The 23,203-nt window shown below is 42.8% G+C and overlaps 1 protein-coding gene across 6 annotated transcripts in view; it reads left to right on the top strand.

The window, feature by feature from the left end:
* CTPS2 (CTP synthase 2) overlaps positions 1-23,203 on the top strand; it is a 130,700-nt gene that overhangs the window by 4,251 nt on the left and 103,246 nt on the right. For all 6 annotated transcript variants that reach the window (XR_013959718.1, XM_080651917.1, XM_080651914.1 and 3 more), the window contains exons 2-4: positions 4,568-4,772; positions 12,675-12,845; positions 14,478-14,578. Coding sequence is in view for 5 of the 6 variants with exons in the window: in XM_080651917.1 (XP_080508043.1) it covers positions 4,607-4,772; positions 12,675-12,845; positions 14,478-14,578 (438 nt within the window). In the remaining variant the exon portion in view is untranslated. The remainder of the gene's footprint in view (positions 1-4,567; positions 4,773-12,674; positions 12,846-14,477; positions 14,579-23,203) is intronic.

Here is a 23,203-nt window from a genome sequence, read left to right as displayed (position 1 = left end):
TCATATTTTTGGATTCTTTTTTCTTTTTGTTTTTCTGGTTGGGTGTTTTTTGTTTCCTCATATTTCAGATCTTTGGTTTGATTCTTGGGGTACGTTGATCTACAGTTGAGTTTCTGTATATTCTTTATTTCAGACAGTGTATGCTTAATTTCTGACTGGTCCTTTTCCATTTTTTTGGCATTCTCATTAAAATCCTTAAAGGTCTCAGTAAGTTCCTCAGCGGTTTTTAGAAGATTCTTGAGTAACCTTATAAATGTGGTTCTGAACTCTATTTCATCCAGTAGTTTGCTTTCCTCCATTTCTTTCATTCGTGACATGTTTCTTTGTCTCTTCATTTTGGCTGCTTCCCTGTGTTGATGGAGTGGCTTTGTGTGGTAGGTGACCTATAGGGGCCAGTAGCTCAGCCTCCCCAATCACCTGAGGTGGACGCCTTTGGTACACCCCTTTGTGGGCTGAGTGCAAAGTCTTGGTGTAGTTAAGCCTTGATTGCTGTTGGTACGCTGGGAGGAATTGACCTCTAGGCCAATTGGCTGTGAGGACCTGCTGTGTCTATAATGGAAGAGCTGCTGCGTTGGAGACACGCTTATGGTGCAGGACTTGTTTCAGTGGGGCTTTGGTGCTCACTGAGTCTGCCTCTTGAATGTGTCACTTATGGATGTGAGGAGTTGAAATCTGGTGTCTCACACTGACCACTAGGTACACTGGCTTCTGGATCTCTAATGGGGTGCAGGTCAGCTACTGTCTGAGGCCACCCAGCAGGAGCTACAGCGAGAACTACAGTTTTGTCCTCTTTGCTTGGGGTTTGGAGGTTTTGGAGCTGTCTGACCCGGGCTGCAAGTTTGCTAGGTTAAGCTGCGATAGGGCAGGTCATTCATATGCTAAAGCCGCTGCTTGGAGCTTGGGTGGGTTTGTAGATTGTGCAGGGTGGGGTCTCAGGGTGTCACTAGGCTAGGGCATGGCAAACAGCAATGGCTGCCAGTAAGCCCGTGTCCCTCGCCCCAGCGCAGTAAACAATTATTCCTGCGCGCAGCCCTGCAAGCAAGCCACCCTCACTTTCTGACCCCACGGCAGACAGTCCAGCTTCTCCCTGTAGGAGTTTGGGTCCCCCGTGTCTCCCCAGAAACTGGAGTTTGGAGTTATCGGGAGCTTGTCTCCCTTCGGGTTGAAAAAAGCAGTGCTCCCAGTCGCCCGTGGCCATCCCGATTCGTGGCCATCCCGATTCGCGGGCCTCTGTACCTCAGCTTTTCAGCGCTTGTGCACCTCTCAGTGCTGTTTTCTCTTTCCTTCTAGTTGTAGAACTTCCACTCAGCCAGCTTTCCTGTGGTTCTGGGTGATAGACGTTTTGTCTTTTAGTTGTAGTTTTGAAATTGTTGTGCGAGGCAGCAGTTTAGGTGCTTACCTACGCCGCCATCTTGGATCCTCCTAAAAAATATTTTTATTGATTTCAGAGAGGAAGGGAAAGAGAGAGAGAGAGAGAGAGAGAGAGAGAGAGAGAGAGAGAGAGAGAGAGAAACATCGGTGATCAGAGAGAATCATTGATCGGCTGCCTCCTGCATGCCCCACACTGGGGATTGAGCCTGCAACCTGGGCATGTGCCTGGACTGGGAATCGAACCGTGGCCCTCTGGTTCATAGATTGACACTCAACCACTGAGCCACTATGGCTGGGTTAAAGTTGTTTTTTAATTGATTTCAGAGAGGAAGGGAGAGGGAGAGAAAAATAGAAACATCCATGATGAGACAGAATCATTGATCCAAGTATTTTTTAAATTGTGAATTATAATAGAAAGTGGGATTTATAGTTACTAGTTTTTGTTAGTTTCTCTCTCTTTTGCAGTTGTAATATTATGTTAGTGGTCTTACTCAGTTGCCCATTTAGCTGCCACCCCTGACTACGAAAATCATGCTGTTAAGGCTTCCTTTCATGTGCATGCTGAAATGGCGAGAATGAAGGCATAGGCTCAAGGGGAAAACTGTAGTTCTCAAAGTAGAGAAAGCCAAGTAGCTATTGGGCTCCCCTCCTGCCAGTCAAAAAGAGTTTGAATCAGACAGCCACAGAAAAGTCAAATAAAATTTCCTTATAACATAATACATTTTTTTCCTGCTTGGATATTCCTGCATGGTAAAACTGATAGGTAATGACAAAAATTCAGTTAAGGAGGACACATTTATTCTTATTAATAGTGATGTTAATAGCTCACCTTCTTAAGTTCTTACTATCAGTTAATGTAGGGATGGATTTTGACCCTCCATACCAGGTACCAGCAAGCATTTTCTGTTAAAGGCCAGATATAAATATTTCAGGTGTCGTGGGCCACAGGTCTCTGTTGTCACAGCTACTCAGCTCTGCCATTGTAGAAAGTAAGTGAACATAGACAATATATAAATGAATGGGTGTGTCTGTGTGCTAATAAAACTTGATTTATGGACACAAGTTTGAATATCATATAATTTTAATGTCATGAAATATTATTTTGATCTTTTCTAAATCATTTAAAATGTGAAAAACATTTTTAGCTTGGGGACCATGCAAAAACAAGACAATGGGCCAGATGTGACCAGTGGGTCCTGGTTTGCTGACCTCTGATCTATGTCTTTGCTCAATTAATCCTCAGAACCACCTATGAAATCTTTTTTATGTTGGCACACTTAAATATTGATTTTTTAAAAATAGACTACTGTTTAGAGCAATATTAGGTTTGCAGCAAAACTTAGCAGAAAGTGCCGAAACTGGTTTGGCTCAGTGGCTAGAGCGTCGGCCTGCGGACTGAAGGGTCCCGGGTTCGATTCCGGTCAAGGGCATGTACCTTGGTTGCGGGCACATCCCCAGTGGGAGGTGTGCAGGAGGCAGCTGATCGATGTTTCTCTCTCATCGATGTTTCTAGCTCTCTATCCCTCTTCCTTCCTCTCTGTAAAAAACCAATAAAATATATTTAAAAAAAAAGTGAAGATAAACCTAATAAAAAAATAAATAAATAAAAAAAAAACTTAGCAGAAAGTACTGAGTTCCCATATACCTCCTGCCCCATGAGCACAGCCTTCTCCATTATCAACATCCCAAACTAGAGAAATACATTTATTACAATCAATGAACCTATGTTGGCACAATCTTATCCTCCAAAGTCATGGCTACATTAGAATTTGCTCTTGATGTTGTACACTCTATATAGACTTGGACAAATGTATAATGACATGTATCCACCATTGTAGTATCACACAGAGTATTTTCACTGCCCTAAAAATCCTCTGTGCTCCACCTATTAATTCCTCCCTCCCCCCAACCACTGTCAACCACTGATATCTTTATTTATTTATTTATTTAATTTTATTTAATTTTTAAAAAATATATTTTATTGATTTTTTATAGAAAGGAAGAGAGAAGGATAGAGAGTTAGAAACATCAATGAGAGAGAAACATCGATCAGCTGCCTCCTGCACACCTCCCACTGGGGATGTGCCCGCAACCAAGGTACATGCCCTTGACCGGAATCAAACCTGGGACCTTTCAGTCCGCAGGCTGATGCTCTATCCACTGAGCCAAACCGGTTAGGGCTATTTATTTATTTTATTGAATTCAGAGAAGAAGGGAGAGGGAGATAGAAACATCAATGATAAGAGAGAATCATTGAATGGCTGCCTCTTGCACGCCCCTGTGCCCCACTGGGGACCGAGCCCACAACCCAGGCATGTGCCCTCTACTGGAATTGAACCTGAGACTCTTCAGTCCACAGGCTGACACTCTAGCCACTGAGCCAAACCAGCTAGGGCATAACCACTGATCTCTTTACTGTCTCCATAGTTTTGCCTTTTCCAGAGCATCATATATTTGGAATCCTACAGTATGCAGCCTTTTCAGATTGGCTGCTTTCACTTAGTAATATGCATTAAGTTTCCTCCATGTCTTTTCATGGCTTGACAGCTCATTTCTTTTTAGTGCTGGATAATATTTTAAGGGACTGGTATTTTTCTTCCATTTCACAGATGAAGACACAGGCACAGAATGGATTAGCTTGCCCAGGTACAGCTTGTACAGCTCTGTCTGACAACAGTGCCTGATCTCAGAGGCTTGATAAATTTTACCATGCCTCTGAATCCCAGAGAAATCTATTTTCTCATGATGAAGTTTGTCATATGACAGAGTTGGGGTAAATGGAAGATCAGGGCAATGGAGCCAGCCCCTCTGCTTGTAGAAAATAGCCACAGCTTCCTGCATATCGACAAAAATAAAAAATCTAGAGGATATGACTTTGTTTCAAAAGTTTCAGTCCTGGCTGGGTAGTTCAGTTGGTTAGAGCATCATCCGGATATGCCAAGGTTGTAGGTTCGATCCCTGGTCAGAGCACATACAAGAATCAACCAGTTGATGCATAAATAAGTGGAACAAAAACTCTCTCTCTCTCAAATCAATAAATAAAAAAATATCTGAGGGTTTAAAATTTTTTTAAAGTTTCAACTATTTAGATAGGAAAATGCTGTGTGCTTTTGAAATTCTGGTTTAACACACTGTCTGCTTTACTGGTTTGAGAAAATGTTTCTCTTCTCTGACCCTTAATTTCATTACCTTTCAGATTCTATCTGGGTGCTGACACCCAGCCATTCCTCTGCCAATGAAGTACATCCTAGTCACCGGTGGGGTGATCTCGAGCATTGGGAAAGGGATCATTGCGAGCAGCATTGGGACGATTCTAAAATCATGGGGACTCCGAGTTACCGCCATCAAAATCGACCCCTATATCAACATTGATGCAGGCACTTTTTCACCTTATGAGCACGGTATGAAAGAGAACCACTTCCTCTCTTATAAAGCGCTGAGTTAAATTGCAGTTCTTTCTTATATGTTGATTAATTTCTTTAGGATAGAGTTCCAGAAGTAGAGTTGCTGGATCATATGTTATGAATATGTGAATGTTCTCATGGTCATTGATGCATTGTTCAGATTGCTGATGGCATTCCAAATCAGTCTACCCTTTTGGAAAACTGTGTGAGGACACCATTTTCATTGTAGCTTTTGCAGTATGGATTATGTTTTGTTTAATCATAAAGGTAATAGATTTCTCTTAGCATCTTATCGTTAAGAGAAAATTTCAAATAATATAGTATATATTGACAATATAGAATGACATGAAGGAAATTTCCCACTTCTTGGAGTGACTATTATTAATGTGGACATTTCAATGTATATAGTAATTATTTTTTTAAAAAAGCATTAGCCCTGCCCTGACCGGTTTGGCTCAGTGGATAGAGCATCGGCCTGCGGACTCAGGGGTCCCAGGTTCGATTCCGGTCAAGGGCATGTACCTTGGTTGCGGGCACATACTCAGTAGGGAGTGTGCAGGAGGCAGCTGATCGATGTTTCTCTCTCATCGATGTTCCTAACTCTCTATCCCTCTCCCTTCCTCTCTGTAAAAAATCAATAAAAAAAAAAGCATTAGCCCTTAAATACTTTCTTTTAAAAAATTTTACATTCATGCAGGAAAATGCATAAATCATAAATGTACCACTTGATGAAATGATTATGCCATGTAATCAGCCCCTAGATCAATAAACAGAATCTCCGTTTGCCTCCAAATCACCAGGGTACCTACTATCCTGTCTTTTAATACCATAGATTAGAGTTGCTTGTTGTTGTTTGTTTGTTGTTGTTTTTTATTTCAGAGAGAGGAAGGGAGAGGGAAAGAGAGATAGAAACAGCAATGATGAGAATCATTGATTGGCTGCCTCCTGCACGCCACTTACTGGGGATCAAGCCCGAAACTTGGGCATGTGCCCTGACCGGAAATTGAACCATGACCTCCTAGTTCATGGGTCCACGCTCAACCACTGAATCACACTGGTCGGGCTAGTTTTGCTTGTTTTTGAACTTCAAATGAATTGAATCTCACAGTCACATTATTTTTAATCTAATTTTCTTTTTTCTTTTTAAATATATATATTTTTATTGATTTCAGAGAGGAAGGGAGAGGAGGAGAGAGAGAGAGAGATAGAAACATCAGTGATGAAAGAGAATCATTGACCGGCTGCCTCCTGCATGCTCCACATTGGGGATCAAGCTCACAGCCCGGGCATGTGCCCTGACTGGGAATCAAACCATGATCTACTGGTTCATAGGTCAATGCTCAACCACTGCACCATGCCAGCTGGGCTTTAATCTAATTTTAAAACTTAATATACTGTAGACATTTTAATATATTCTATACTCTTAAAATGTTGCACAGAATCTGAATAATAGGAAATAATTTCTAATGTATTGATATTAAAAACAATACTGTGATGGAAATCTTTGAAATTTAGTTTTATTTATTTATTTATTTATTTATCCTCACCTGAGGATATTTTTTTCCCTATTGATTTTTAGAGAAAGAGAGATGAATGAAGGGAGGGAGAGAGAGAAACATGGATCGACTGCTTTCTGCATGCCCCCTAACGGGGATCAAGCCTGTAACTGGGCATGGGCCCTGACTGGGAATCAAATGGGCAACCTTTTGATGCAAGGGGCAATGCTCAACCTATTGAGCCACTCAGGCCAGGCTTGAAATTTAGTTTTTTAAATATATATTTTTTAATATATTTTATTGATTTTTTACAGAGAGGAAGGGAGAGGGATAGAGAACTAGAAACATCAATGAGAGAGAAACATCGATCAGCTGCCTCCTGCACACCTCCCACTGGAGATGTGCCCGCAACCAAGGTACATGCCCTTGACCGGAATCGAACCCAGGACCCTTCAGTCTGCAGGCCGACGCTCTATCCACTGAGCCAAACCGGTTTTGGCTGAAATTTAGTTTTTTAAACAGAATGTCTGGATGCAAAATTTCTTATTTGATGGGTAGATGTATTTTTCAGGCTCTTAACACATAATGCATATCCCTTGTCTACAACTCTGAAATCCAAAAAGTTCTGAAAATTTAAAATTCTTTATAAGTTTCTGGCTATTTATAGTCTTTTCCCCAAAGTTTTGAAAATTGAAAAATCTTCATAAAGCTGTGGCTATTTCTAGTCTTTATTCCACTTGGAATGTGTTTGATTATGGGTTGCTGTTGAGAGGTGTTTTATAATATACTAGAGGCGTGGTGCATGAAAAATCATGCACTGGAGGGGGGAGTCCCTCAGCCCAGCCTGTCCCCTTTCACAGTATGGGAGCCCTCAGGGGCGGGAGGCGACCCGGCAATCAGGGGAAGGCTATGCCCCATCACACCTCTGCTGCTGCCACTGCCGGCAGTGCAAGCCTCGGCCGGTCCTGGTTACCTGAGCCTCGGGTGGCCCTGCGCAGCTGGGCAGCCGCCATCTGAGGCTTGCCTGCACCTCGGGCCAGCCCTGGGCAGCTGGGGGGCTGAGGGGACTGGGGGACTCTGGAGGCAGGCGCACAGAGCAGCCAGGCCCGCCTGCGGGCGGGCCCGGCCTTGCTGTGCACCTGCTGCCGTGGCAGGGCTGAGGGGACTGGGCGCTGCCATCTTGTGCCTGTGGGTGCTGCCATCTTTGAGGGCTTGGCAGTCAATTAGCATATTCCCTCCTTATTGGCTGTGGGTGCCGCCATCTTTGAGGGCGGGACAGTCAATTAGCATATTCCCTCCTTATTGGCTGTGGGTGCTGCCATTTTGAGGGCGGGGCAATCAATTAGCATATTCCCTCCTTATTGGCTGTGGGCGCCGCCATCTTTGCGATAGTGTGAGGGTCAATTAGCATATTCCCTCTTTATTAGGTAGGATGGAAAATGTTTCATATTATCTTTCTATAATCAGAAAAAATCCAAATTACAACTTTTCATCTTTTCTCAGAATTTTCTGGTAAGGCTTGTGGATCTGCACCAATTTATATCCTCATCAACAGTGTGTAAGAGGAAGGCCCAATTCCTTACACCTTTACTGAATATCATTCTTTTTAAACTTTACCAGCTGGAGAGTAAACCAAAAAACATTGTTTTAATTTATATATTTTTAAAATTTATATATTCAAAAAAATGTTCATTTTGTTTGTGGAATGACATTCAAGACTATGGTAGATGGCATTTTTGTTTAAAACTATCACCCAACTTCATTCTATGGCTTCAATTTCCCTGCCCTGTTGACTTTGCACTTTGGCCATGTAGGGTGATGAACTCCTCCTGGTTTGTTGGGAACTTTCCTGGTTTTGAAAGTGAAAGTCCCTCATCCTAGGAACCCTTTTAATTCTGAGTAAACCAGAGAGGTTGGGCACCTTCTTTGACCATGTGGTTTGTTTTGTCCTAAGGGTTATTAGTGAATATTACATATGCCCTGAAGCAGAAATTTTCAATGCAGTGGCATGATTTGGTTCAGCCTCTCTTATGCTTCTGCACTGTGTCATGAGAACTGCCTACCCCATATAGGGATTTCTCCTTCAGCCTGGGGTCCTGAGAATGCAGAGCAGACACACAACTGACCCACAGCCCCACCTAACATGAGGGAGAACTCAATAAACATTTTGTATGTCACTGAGATTTTAGGGTTGTTTGGTGTGCAGCAAAATTGACTAATGCCATGTGTTGTGCCAATTTTCCTTTCAAATTTATTTTATTATTTATTTAAAAAAATATATTTTTATAATATATTTTATTGATTTTTTACAGAGAGGAGGGGAGAGGGATAGAGAGTTAGAAACATTGATGAGAAACATCCATCAGCTGCCTCCTGCACACGCCCTACTGGGGATGTGCCTGCAACTAAGATACATGCCCTTGACTGGAATCGAACCTGGGACCCTTCAGTCCGCAGGCCGATGCTCTATCCACTGAGCCAAACCAGGTTAGGGCTAAAAATATATTTTTATTGATTTCAGAAAAGAAGGGAGAGGGAGAGTGAGATAGAAACATCAATGATGAGAGAGAAGAATTGATCCACTGCCTCCTGCACACCTCCCACTGGGGATGGAGCCCAAAACCCAGGGATGTGCCCTTGACCTGAATCGAACCCAGACCCTTCAGTCCATAGGCTAATGCTCTATCCACTGAACCAAACTGGCTAGGGCTTCCTTTCAATTTTAAAATGATCCTATCTATTAAAGAGGGAATATTCAAATTGACTGTCATGCCATAACAAAGATGGCTGCACCCATAGCGGAGGCAGGGATTCCATAACACAAGATGGCTGCACCTACAGCAGAGGCGGGGATCCTGTAACACAAGATGGCTGCTCCCACAGTGGAGGCCGAGTTCTTGTAATCAGCCTTAAGCAATCAGCAGGGACCTGAGGCTGTGTGGCGCTGGGCTGGGGCCTGAGGCTGTGCCCCCCGCCTGGTGAGGCTTTACAGGGGACCTCAGGCCATGCCCCCGACCTGGCACCAGGCCAGGGGACCTCAGGCTGTGCCTCCCGCCCATCAGGGTTGATGGGGGACCTCAGGCCATGCCCCTCGCCCGGCAGGGCTTGATGGGGGACCTCAGGTCACGTCCTCCACCTGGTGGAGCTTGATGGGGGACCTCAGGCCGTGCCCCCCACTCAGCAGGGCTTGACAGGGGACCTCAGGCTGCGCCCCCCGCCTGGGACTGCTGGCTTGTAACTGCTCGCTTGCCTGATTGCCCCTAACCACCTCTGCCTGCTGGCCTGATGCCCCTAACTGCTCCCCTGCCAGCCTGATCACCTCTAACTGCCTCTACCTGCTGACCTGATCACCCCCTAACTGCCCTCCCCTGCCAGCCTGATCACCCCTAACTGCTCCTCTGCCGGCCTGATTGCCCTCTAACTGCCCTCCCCTGCTGGCCTGATTGCCCCCTAACTGCTCCCCCCTGCCATTCTGATTGCCCCATAACTTCTCCCCCCTGGCAGCCTGATCGCCCCTAACCACCTCTGCCTCGGCGCCTGCCACTGTGGCTTTGTCCAGAAGGATGTCCAGAAGGTGTCTGGAAGATGTCTGGTCTAATTAGTATATTACCCTTTTATTAGTATAGATTGTTAACACATGTGGAATTTAATTTGGTGTGAGGTGAGTATGCAACATAATTTTTTTTTCTGATTAGCCAACTATTCTTCATGACATTTATCAAATATTTCATCCGTTCTCCACTGACTGAAATACCACCTTTTGTTATGTACTAAATATCCATATACACTGAGTGGCCAGATTATTATGATCTCTGAATGCATAATAATCTGGCCACTCAGTGTATATTCTATATAATAAAAGGCTAATATGCAAATTGTCCCCTTGACCAGGAGTTCGACCAGCAGGCAGACCAGCCAACCGTCCATGTCCCCTTCCCCTGGCCAGGCTGGCTGGACCCCACCCATGCATGAATTCATGCACCAGGCCTCTAATACACACACACACACACACACACACACACACACACACACACACACACACTGAGTGGCCAGATTATTATGCGTTCAGAGATCATAATAATCTGGCCACTCAGTGTATACTTAGTTCTATCTTTGTACTCTGTTCTGTTCCAGATTTCTTTGTTTATTTCTGTCTATCATTTTAATAAATGCAGCTTTTTATTATCAAGTAGATCAGGACTTTTCTCATTATTCCTTTGAAAATTTCAAAATGTTCAGTGTCTTCAAGATTAAGTAGGAATTATTTTGTCAAACTTTATAAGAAATCAAATTCGTGTTTTTGACAGAAACTGCTTTAAATTTATGAATTAATTTGGGGAAGAAATAAACACTGAAAATATTGATTGACCCATTTAAGAACTTTATAAGTGGCTTTCATTTTATTCGTACCTTCTTTCATGTCTCTAAAATAAGGTTTTTAAGTTTTCTTCATGTATGTCCTATAAATTTCTTTGAAGTTTATTTCTGAGTACTTTATCTACTTTGCTTTGTGATGATATCTTTGTTCTGTTTTTTGTCACATATTAAATTCCTTCATGTAGTAGACACCTTTTTGGATATTTTGGTTTTGTATATTTGTTGATGTTATCATATTTTATATTTATATGTATTAAATACCTATATGTACTTCAATCTTCCTTTCCTCACCAATATTTTAAGGGCTTTTATCTTTACTTATTTTTTTTGTTTCGGTAATTACACCTGCTTTTCTTCCAAATTAACTTCAGTGTCACTATCAAGTTAAAAAAACTGTTGGAATTTTAACCATAATGCATTAAGTCTAAAAAACTTTTTGAAGGCTTGCCATCTATAGTTTTTCTTTCTCTTCTAAGAACATAATGCGTACATACTTTGAAAATTTAGGAATTTATAATTTGAATATCTTTGCCATATACGTGGAGTATTGGCAAACTAGATTTGGCCTGACTTACCTAAAGGGATTTCAGACATCTCGTATTTGTCAGAAGTGAAGATGATCAAAGTAAAAAGACTTTCCCATAGATTGGTACTTCCTGAATAACATGAGAAAGTGGAATTTGAACTAGAAATGGAATTTGGGAAATAGGAAAATATTGCAATTTTCTCAATTTGTTCTTTTGTCCTAAAGTTAGCAATCTTCCTGACCACTGTTAGGTACCTGATAAGGGAGACATAAATGAGGATATAAAAGGTTTCTGATAAGGTTTGTATGCTAGCCAGCCTTGTTTTTTCTGTGAACTTTCTGCCATAGGCATTTTCTTAATTAGGCGAAGTTCAATTCTTAAAAGGTGGCTTTAGATCACTGGACTCCCAATCAATGTCCCCAAGTGACACTGGAGACCCAGAGACATACCAAATAATTAAAGCAGGTATTTCATGTGATTAAGTCTGCATCTATATCCTTTTTCTTTTTTAAACATTTTATTGAATTTTTACAGAGAGGAAGGGAGAGGGATAGAGAGCTAGAAACATCGATGAGAGAGAAACAGATCAGCTGCCTCCTGCACACCTCCTACTGGGGATGTGCCCTCAACCAAGGTACATGCCCTTGACCGGAATTGAACCTGGGACCCTTCAGTCCGCAGGCCGACGCTCTATCCACTGAGCCAAACCGGTCAGGGCTATCCTTTTTCTTGCTGCTGCTGTGTAGGTGGCTTATTGCACAAGATGGCTTTTCTGCCTTTCTTTCACCAAGTTGCTCCGTGGGTTCGCTGGGGCCCTGCTTTTCATCTATTATCTCTTTAACTGTGACTTTCACCAAGATAGGAATCAATGAAACCTTTCTTATGCCAATTCCAGAGTACAGGATATGGATGCTTTGAAGTAAATTGCTATTAGTTTTTAAAATTGCTGTTTTAAAGCCCCCTTTTCAAGTGATATATGATGATTTTGGAAAGCTAAATCTTGAAGACAGAATTTTAGTAAGTATGAAAAAAAACATAAGTTAATACTGGAATTTTTCTGATGCATTTTAAAGGATATAATTGAATTGTTAAGTTTTCCCATCAAAATAATGAAATGATGCCCTAGATGGGTAGTGCAGTTGGTTGGAGCATCCTCCCATACACCAAAAAAAAAACAAAAAACAAAACAAAAAAAAAAAAAAAAAAAAAAAAGATTGCCGGTAGGATTCCCAGTCAGGGCACATACCTAGGTTTCAGGTTCCATCCCCCGGAGGCAAACAATCGATGTTTCTCTCACATCTCTCTCTCTCCCCCTTCCTCTCTTCCTCTCTCTCTAAAAATCAATAAACATCCTCAAGTGAGGATACAAAAAATGAAATGGTGATAGAATATAGTTTATAAATAAGTCTCTTAGCAGTTTTTTAATAAAATGTGCTCATCTTTGAAAAATAATCCACTGGAAGCAAATTTGAAAATTTTACTTTGCCTTTTTATTCTAGGAGAAGTGTTTGTCTTAAATGATGGTGGAGAAGTTGATTTAGACCTTGGAAATTATGAAAGGTTCTTGGATATTAATCTTTATAAAGACAACAACATCACCACTGGGAAGATATATCAGCATGTGATTAATAAAGAGAGGCGTGGTGACTACCTGGGGAAAACAGTACAAGGTATTGCATTCCACAGACATTAGGGAGCCCTGTGTGCTGAGCACCCACACCAGGTCCCTGCACTCTACAAGTTCTAATGCTTCTCAAATCCTGAAATTTTTTCTTTTTCATTTTCCTTAAAGATGTCAAGTTCATTCTCCGAGTTCCTGATTTATTTTCATCAGTCTTTTCTCTTTTTTACTAATGCCATTGTTACCCTTAGTCAATCTCTCCCCCCACCCCCGCCCCGTCTCTCTCATTCATTCATTTATAAAATCTATGGCGAACCATTTATTCATCTTTTTTTTACATGATTAGGGTGTATTTTTTTTTGTCTGTCTTTTATGGAATGTGTTCTTTTTTCTTGTATCTTTGCATGCATGATGATTATTTCCCTTTGAAGGAGGACAGCCTTGGAGAGGGACTGGGGGATTGAACTGGAGTGGCAAGTAGCATAGTCTGACCTTTTTTCACCAACCCTTTCCCTGGATGGTATGGTTCTCTTTTGTCTTAGAAGAGATCCCCTCCTGGTACCTCTGAAGTTTTGTATTCATACGTTCCTACATGATAGGGTAAAGGTGATAATTTCTCATCCCCTTTAAATCACTTTCATGTTGGAACCAATTGAGAAACAGATATAGGAATAGGATAGATGGAGATCAAAAGAGCAACTATATTATTGCTGAAATTAGACGTTGTGGCAACTTCTAAAATACAACTGTGTTTTCTAATAGTTTTCCCCAAGTGTTGGTCTTGGGAAAACCTGAGGGAGGGAGAGTCAGTATCTGCCATGTCCCAATGATGGAGGAGAGGGCAAGGCCCAGACCTGGGTCCTGAACCCTGATCCCTGTGCTGCTGGCATGGAGGCAGAACCCGGCCAACCTCATCCTTCCATAAAGGGGTGGGCCAGGCATGCCCAGTGGTCCTTCCAAACGCACCAATCAAAGACAGCTTCCTCTTGCCTGCAGACTCTGCGGGTGTAAGGTGGAGCAGGTGACGGATGCAACTTTGCCTCAGCTTCCTGAAGGCCAGTGTTCCTACTTCCAGCCATCACATTAGGTTAGGCGGCTGGCTGAATCCCCATGCACCCATGTGGATGTCACTTTTTTGTCTCTTCAGTTGAGATTGCCAACTTCAGGCTTGCTCACCACCCAAGGAACTCCTGGGCCTCACATACTTGTGGAGATGTCACCTTTTGTCCTCTTCAGCTGACATTAGCATTCACTGGCGCCTGGTCAGCAGGCATACCTTGTCTATATCCTCTTGAGTGTCCCCCTCCCCATTGGCTGGTGGTCTGGCCACTCTGCATCCTTCTTTGCTGTGGAGCCTAGCATTCAGCATCCTAGGCAGCCCTCTTTGCACAGTTTTTCATTGGCATTATAGGTGTTTTCTACTTGCATTGAAGATGGCATTTCTGCTGTTTCTTATTCTCTGGGGTTGGTCGGTTTCAAGAGAAAAGGCATAACATTTAAATGCATGAACCTAAATTGCCCCTGTAGTATTAATTTCAGTGAAGGAAGATGATAGCATTAGGACTGTAGCTTGTCTGATTTGCCAGGTAGCTGTTAGGTTATTTGCGAGATCTAAAGATCGGATACATTGCCTTTTCATGACCATGAAATAAGCTTTTGTACTAATTACTTCTTTCTGCAGTTGTCCCTCACATTACTGATGCTGTCCAGGAGTGGGTTATGAATCAAGCCATGGTGCCAGTGGATGGTCATAAGGAGGAGCCCCAAATATGTGTTATTGAGGTAAGCATGGGATATTTCTTTATAAACTTACTAGGAGCCCAGCGCGCAAAATTGCACGGCCCCGTCCACCTGCGCTGGTCTTTGGTCGTTATGGCGTTAGGGCCACAGGCCTTTTATAATATAGATGTCCTTCTGGGTTTTTAACCATCTGATCTCTATTCATTCAACAAATATATAAAGATGATATTCTGTGTGCCAGGCATGGGCTAGGAATAGATAGTTCCTGCCCTTGTGGTCCCAAGTCAGTGGGCAAGATTGGCATTAAACAGGGTGAGTACTCCTGGGGTGAGTGTGCTGCAACCTGCACGCAGAGACATCAGTCGCACATAAAGTCAGTGTTAGGGCCTCCTGTGTGACAAGCCTGAGATGGGCAGTCTCTGGCCTTGAAGAGCCTGCAGACCTCCCTGTCCTCACACAACAGAATGCATTCTAGTGAGTGTTATTTGAGAAGTATTTGTAAAATGTGTTGGGAGTAGAGAGAGACAGACTTATGGAAGTTTAATGGTAGAGGTGATTTGGAGGTGAGTATTAGCTGTTTAAAGAAAGAACATTGGGGGCGGTGGGGGGGGGTAAGAGATCAACCAAAGGACTTGTATGCATGCATATAAGCATAACTAATGGACACAGACAGTAGGGGGTGAGGGCATGTGCTTGGGGTGGGAGCGGCTGGGGAGAGGTCAATAGGGGAAAAAGGAGACATATGTAATACTTTAAACAATAAAGAATTTAAATAAAAAATTGATACCATATATGGACAATCCAGTAAAAAAAGAAAGAAAAAAGAATAAAGGTATTTCCTACCAAAAAAAAAAAAAAAAAAGAATATGATTTGTATTTAGAATTCAGAAAATTTAGTTGAAAATAGATTAATATTTACAAGTTGTTCCAAACACACTTCAGAAGTTTTCCAGTAACTGAATTGAGTATTTTAAATTTTAATTAGCTAAAATAAATAAAATTTAAAAAAAAGAACATAATACAGGGTGGGGCAAAAGTAGGTATACAGTTGTGAGTACATGAAATACAGTTTATTCTTGTATTATTTTTTGTTTTTATATTATTTTCCTTACAAACAACTGTAAAACTACTTATGTTTCACCCTGTATTTGAACTTGCCAGTTGTTCAGGTTTCCCTTCCTATCAATGTGCAGATTGAGAATGATGTCCAGGCACCCCTATCTAAATGTCAGTTGATCTGATTGACAGGCAGGAGAACAGAATAATGAATAGCATAGTTCCTAGAGTCAGACTGCTCAAGTTCAAATTTCTGCAGTGACCCCTGAATGGAATATAGTTCAGTGGTTAGAGTCTGGAGCCATACTGCTTGCTTTCATAGGCCAGTTAGGTCACTTACCAGCGGGGTGACCTTAGACAAGTTTGCTTACCTTCTCTGTGCCTCAGTTAACTCATCTGCTAAATGAGGATAATGACACTACTTAACTCATTGTTTTGAGGATTAAATAAGTCAGTATACTTAGTGCTTAGAATACTGTTGATCTATACTAATAGTATGTGCTCAAAAATTATTAGCCATTATTAAGGTGCCTGTGTGGCATTTGGCAAATTACTTCTAAAAAATTCAGTGTAGTCATCTATAACAATATGATAATAATGTAATATTGTAATAATAACAAGATGGTAACAGGGTTGTTGTGAGGACTAAATGGGATAATATAAAGCATTTGGCAATGTCTGGCATTTAGGAAGTGCTTAATAAACATGTTAGCTGTTATTGTCATTGTTAGCAGGTAGATATGCCATGAACAAGATCAATTTTGTTAATAGTAGAGGTGATAAATGTAACATAATGTGCTATACTATCATATATTAACTAATAGAGGCCTGGTGCACGAAATTTGTGCACAAATGTGATCCCTAGGCCTGGCCTGCGATTGAAGCATGAGTATCTGGCGTGGAAGGGCAGGTCCCAACTGAACTCTGGGCCCTGGGCAGCATCTGGGCCCCTGGGCCCCTGCGCACCCCCCTCCACCTGAGTCATGGCGCCTGAGTCCCCATCCGGAGATGCAGTGATCATGGCCAGATGCTGTGGGCTGGGGTGCAGCATGGGCCTCTGGGCAGCCCAGCGGTGCCGCATGGAAGCTTGGCGGGCAGTGCGCTCTCTCCTGGCCGGCCTCACAGACCAGCTCTTGAGCGAACCCATGCGGAGCCCGACCGGCCCCTGCGGTCCTGGTAGCTATGGCCCGGCCCACTGAGAAGAGGCCACACGGGTGTGCGGTGGGCTCCTTGCGGGCACCCGGCACCTGAGCGCCCGCTGCCAGCGCCGTGTTGCCGACGCCTGCCATGTTCCGTGCCGCCCCTGGTGGTTAGCACATATCATAGTGAGCAGTGGAACTCCTGGTGGAAGGACTGCTCGAGGGGACAATTTGCATATTAGGCTTTTATTATATAGGGTACTGTACTACTTAATAGTATGGCTGATAAACTTAATATAAATGCATAAGTGTGCTCTACAAAGTTATTTCTCCCTTGGTATTTCTTCCTTCACAATTTATGAGGAAAGAGGTAGTACTTTCTTTATAATTTTTAAAATTGGAGTGTAACTTAAACACAGAAAAGTGCACATATAGATGTGTAGCTTGATGAAGTTTTGCAAATTAAACACACCTGCATAATTAGGCTTACTTTCTTTAAAAATATTTAAAATCTAATACAGTGAGTAGTTTGCAAACAAATGGGGCAACGATAAAGACAAACAGTGTAAGAGAAAGGCAGGTAAAAGCTCCAGGAAGATACCATCTGATATGAAAACAGCTGTAACCAGGGCATAGTTTGACTTTACAGTAAAGGAGACTTACATGGTCACTCTATTTATTGATTTTCAGTTTTCAGAGTCAATCCCAGGATGCATTAGAGAAGCCTTAAAAGCAGGGATATAAATGTCATCAGCTTTTAAAAAACGATTCGTGATGCAGAGGGGGTGGAGGAGTGCTGGAGGGGAAGGAGGGAGATAAGAACCTATTTTTACACTGTGATGCATCCACAGATACTGTTTTTTTAAAAAATATTTTTATTGATTTCAGAGAGGAAGGGAGAGGGAGAGAGAGACAGAAACATCAATGATGAGAGAGACTCACCAATCGGCTGCCTCCTGCACGCCCCCCACTAGGGACCGAGCCAGAAACCTGGGCATATGCCCTGACCGGGAATCGAACTGGTGACCTCTTGATTCCTGGGTCGACGCTCAACCGCTGAGCCACACCCGGCTGGGCACACAGATACTGTTTGTATAGTCATGCCCTGCTCAATGACGGGGATATATTCTGTAGGTTCTGAGAAATTCGTCGTCAGGCAATTTTGTCGTTATGCGAAAACCATAGAGTGCACTTACACAAACATAGATGGTACAGCCTACTACACACCTAGGCTATGTGGCATAGCCTATTGCTCCTAGGCTACAAGCCTGCATAGCCTGTAACTGTATGAAACAACACGAGATTAAATCAAGGACAAGAAAAAATGATGCAATCAAGAAACGCAGTAAACATGAAATGTAAGAGGCTGCTGCTGACATAACACAACATAGTGTTTTACAGCAAACATTTTTTTATAAGTAGAAAGTGTAGACTCTAAAATAACAATAAAAAGTCTAGTATACTAAATACATAAACCAATGACATAGTTGTTTATTTTCATTATCAAGTATTTTGTACTATACCTAGTTGTGTGTATAACATAATTTAACATCTGTATACACTACAAAGTGATCACTCCTAAAGTCTAGTTACTATCCATCACCCCTTCACTCCTTTTGCTCACTCCACGCCCCCTTGCCCTCTGGTAACCACTGGTCTATTTTCTGTCTTTATAGGTTTGTTTTTGTTTTGTTTTTTTGGTATGTGAATGAGTTTTTTTCATATGAGTGAGATATTTGCCTTTTTCCTTTTTCCTATTTCACTTAGGATAATACCCTCAAGGTCCATCCATATTATCACAAATAGCAAGATTTTATTCTTTTTTAATGGCGGTGGAGTATTCCACTGTGCATATATATCCATTCATTCATTGACCAACCCTTCTTTTAGTTTTTATAGGTGAAAGAATAGCCTTTTCTTAAGATTATTAACTTAATCACAAAAAAAGTTCCAAATGGTCATGTGTATGAATGTTCTTGCCTTTTATTTTCTGATTCTGCTCTTTTTAAAAAAATCTACATTTACAATGATATACATGAATATGTAAAAGTAACTTATGGTATTAGAAGTCAGGATAGTGGTGACCTTTGGAGAGGAGGGAGGCAGTGATTGGGAGGGGGCAAAAGGAGGGTTTCTGGTATGCTGATAATGTAATTCTATTTCTTGACTTCGGTAATGGCTAAACTGAGAAAATTCTTCAAGTTGTACACTTAAGATTTGCATACTTTTTCAGGTATCCTATCTAATAATCTAATAAAATAGTAATATGCAAATTGACCATACCTCTGCTACACCCACAAGCCACGCCCACCAGCCAATCAGGAGTGAGTATGCAAATTAACCCAACCAAGATGGCTGCAGCTACGGAGCGAACAGGAGGCTTGGGTTTCCCTGTCAATGGAGGAAGCCAAGCTTCCTGCACACCCTGGCCGGCCCAGGCCTCCACTCAAGGCTACAAAGTTTCAATTATAGAAGATAGATAAATCCCAACAAAAATGGCTGTGGCCACGGAGCCAGCAGGAAGCTTGGATTTCCCCAGCAATGGAGGAAGCCAAACTTCCTGCACACCCTGACCAGCCCAGGCCTCCGTTCAAGGCTACAAAGTTTCAATTATAGAAAATAAATAGATCCCAGATACCAGGGCCTCTGCTTGGGTCACTGGGGGGCGTAGCTGGCCTGCAAACCACCACAGGCCCCTCGCCCAGGCTGCCCCATGCCCTAAGGGAACCCCCACCCTGATCCAGGACACCCTTCAGGGTAAACCAGCTGGCCCCCACCCATGCAGCAGGCCTCTATCCTATCTAATAAAGAGTAATATGCAAATTGACTATCACTCCAACACACAAGATGGCTGCCCCCATGTGGACACAAGATGGCCACCACAAGATGGCCAGCAGGGGAGGGCAGTTGGGAGGGACCAGGCCTGCAAAGGAGGGCAGTTGGGGGTGACCAAGCCTGCAGGGGAGGGCAGTGAGAGGTGATCAGGCTGGCAGGGGAGCAGTTAGGCATCAATCAGGCTGGCAGGGGAGTGGTTAGGGGGTGATCAGGCTGGCAGGCAGAAGTGGTTGGGGGCAATCAGGAAGGCAGGCAGGTGAGCAGTTGGAAGCCAGCAGTCCTGGATTGTGAGAGGGATGTCCAACTGCCCGTTTAGGCCCGATTCCGGGATCAGGCCTAAATGGGCAGTCGGACATCCCTCCAGGGGTCCCAGATTGGAGAGGGTGCAGGCTGGGCTGAGGGACACTCCCCCGGCCTCTTGTATTATACATTTAAAAAAAAATCTACATTTAAAATAATAACCACAAAAAAGAGAAGGGGAAATCATTTTTTAATGTAATTGAGCTGCCCCCAAACTTCATTAAAATATAAACTCAATTTGACCTTGGGACTGAGCCTTCTTTTTTTAAAAAATAGTTTTGTTTTTTTTAATTTTAGAGAGGTAGGGAGAAGGGGAGAGATAGAAACATCAACGATAAGAGAGAATCATTGATCAGTTGCCTCCTACATACCTCGCTCTGGGGATTGAGCTTGCAACCCAGGTATATGCCCTGACTGGGAATCAAACCATGACCTCCTCGTTCATAGGTCATTGCTCAACCCCTGAGCCACACTGGCTGGACGGGATGAGCCTTCTTAACACTTCTTTTTTGTCTTAGCTTTTCTAGCCATTGTTTTTTGAGAATCATCTGTGAACAAAGCTTTTATATTTCACTAGAGGCCTGGTGCATGAAATTTGTGCACAGGTAGGGTCCCTAGGCCTGGCCGATGATCAGGGCCAATCAGGTTCCCCGCTTCCCCACCTCCTCCTTCCCTTGCCACCCGCACGCCGCCACTGCGTGGTTCCCCCCACCTCCCCGTCTCCCTGCCTCCTCCTTTCCTCATTCCCTCAGCACCTCACAGCCACCACTGGTTGCCCGCCATGTTACGTGCCGCCCCCTGGTGGTCAGCACACGTCATAGCAAGTGATCGAATTCCTGGTCTCCCTGTTGAATTCCCAAGGGGACACTTTGCATATTAGCCTTTTATATATATAGATTCTGGGGCTGACACACCTGACTCTCTGTCATCATTTTACAAGACATATGCTATAGAGTCAGATTCTAATTGTTAAAGATTCCACTTGCACAATGAAATGCAAAATTCTCAATGACATCTCAGATTAAACCAAAGTTTCCATCTCAAAAAACAACAAGCAAACATGTTAGGCCTGTACCTGCACATTGTTCATTTTTTTCCATATCTATATTCTCAATTTTTAAAATTCTGCTCTTGAGTTGATTTGTTTGGCTTAATAAACATTAATTAAGCACTTCAATATGTACTAGCTCCACGATAGCTGTGAATATGATGAGACAATGACTCCTGCTTCCAGGACTTATTGTCTCAATTTTTAATTTCATGGAAACAGATAAACTGTGCCAACTTGTCCCCAGAAAAACTCCTTCTTTTCCATATAACCCTGATGTTTATATTTGCTTATTGGGCATTAGGTCAGACATACTTTTGGGTTTAAGTTGTGTGCAACATTTGTGTGTGTGTATGATTTAAGCTTTCAAAGAACCACCAAAGCTAACTTTTAGTTTTAAGGGTATAGAAGCATTTTTGCACTGAGGCCTCAACTTCTTAGACCTGTGGAGCTGACAGGCTGTGTTCATGTTAGTGCAGGTTGTCTAAGCATGAACTTGAAATAATTTATGCATGGTTTAAAGGAATATAGGTTCTTCCCTTCCCTCCCTCCCTCCCTTCTTCCTTCATTCTTTCATTCCTCTCTTTTTTTTTTTTAAATGTATTTTATTGATATTTTACAGAGAGGAAGGGAGAGGGATAGAGAGTTAGAAACATCGATGAGAGAGAAACATCGATCAGCTGCCTCCTGCACACCTCCCACTGGGGATGTGCCCGCAACCAAGGTACATGCCCTTGACCGGAATCGATCCTGGGACCCTTCAGTCCGCAGGCTGACGCCCTATCCATTGAGCCAAACCGGTTTCGGCCATTCCTCTCTTTTTAAGAAAAATATATTTTTATTGATTTCAGAGAGGAAGGGAGAGGGAGAGAGAGACAGAAACATCAATGATGAGAGAGAATTACTGATCGAGCCTGCAACCCGGGCATGTGCCCTGACTGGGAATTGAACCATGACTTTCTGGATCATAGGTCGATGCTCAACCACTGAGCCACACAGGCCAGGCCCTCCCTCCCACCCTCTGTCTGTTCCTCCCTCCCTCCATCCTTCCCTCCTTCCCTCTTTCCTTCCACCTCCCTCTCTCTCCTTCTCTCTCTCTCCTTCCTTCCTTCCTTCCTTCCTTCCTTCCTTCCTTCCTTCCTTCCTTCCTTCCTTCCTTCCTTCTCAAAAAAGAAGACTCCTTTTGTTAAAGGCAAAATGGACATTACACAGCTCATAAATTTGCTGTTGCTTCAATTTAAGCTTTGCATAGATTTTAAACTATTGTTATGGGTGCTATTTCCCCTATTGTGTGGGGAAATAATTAACTTAGTAATATTCTACTAATATGATAATGGCGAGCCAGAGAAGTGGTAATGGGACTCTCCAAATAGATGGAGAGAATGCAATACCACTGCATGCCACGTGAGGGCAGAATCAGACAATCTTTAAAGTTTTGCTTCATTTTCCGGATTTCCTGTTGACTCCCAGTACACCCCCATCAAAAAATGGAGATGTCTCCTTAAGGTTTCGTTTAATGCAGACCTCTTTTTTTCCTAAAAAAATTTTTTTCTCCCCCATTAGATTCTGCTGCGTTGTAGTTAATGAGCACTTACACCCTTCACCTCCTGCCAGTTTCCTGATTGCATGTGATATTTCTTGGATTTTCATAATTAAGATTGTCATTCTTTTACAGAGTTATCATATAATTCTGTCTGTTCCATACCCAGGAAACTTGAATTTTAATTATGTTTTGTTATCTGAGTAATCTGAGTTAAAGAAGAATTTCTTTTGTAGCAATGAAATCCTGAAACTTCTTAGTTTGATTCCATTGTAATTATGAAAACAGGCACTAGAATGCTGTTACCTAGGGCTTATATTGAATTTTGAGACCCTCTGTCCTGTCCTTACCACTAACCTAAGCCCCAGGTGCTGCATGTAGTGTGCTGGGCTTGTGCTGGAGATACGGCAGGCACGTTCCTGCCCTCATAGGGCTTACAGCCTAGTAGGTAGAGAGACAGGAAACAAGGACTCAAATAAAACAATGGTACCTTGTACTGCTTTAGGTGGGTGGTCAGGGTCCGGCTTTCTGAGGAGGACATAGCTCCCTGGGCTGAAGCATAAAAGGGAGCGAGATGAAGAAGGGGTAGGAAGGAGAGTGAGCCCATCTGAGAGGCCAGTGGGGCCGAAGTACAGAGTGAGAGGCTGGGGTGGGGGAGTAGGGAGGTGGGGGCATGAGATGAGATTAGAGATCTGTGCAAGGGCCAGATCAAGAAGGGCCTTTGCCAAAACCGGTTTGGCTCAGTGGAT

This window comes from Plecotus auritus (genome assembly GCF_963455305.1).
Source record: "Plecotus auritus genome assembly, chromosome: X".
In the NCBI taxonomy this organism is placed as follows: Eukaryota; Metazoa; Chordata; class Mammalia; order Chiroptera; family Vespertilionidae; genus Plecotus; species Plecotus auritus.
Note: the sequence above shows the minus strand (reverse complement) of the source record. Positions and strands in the feature narration are given on the sequence as shown.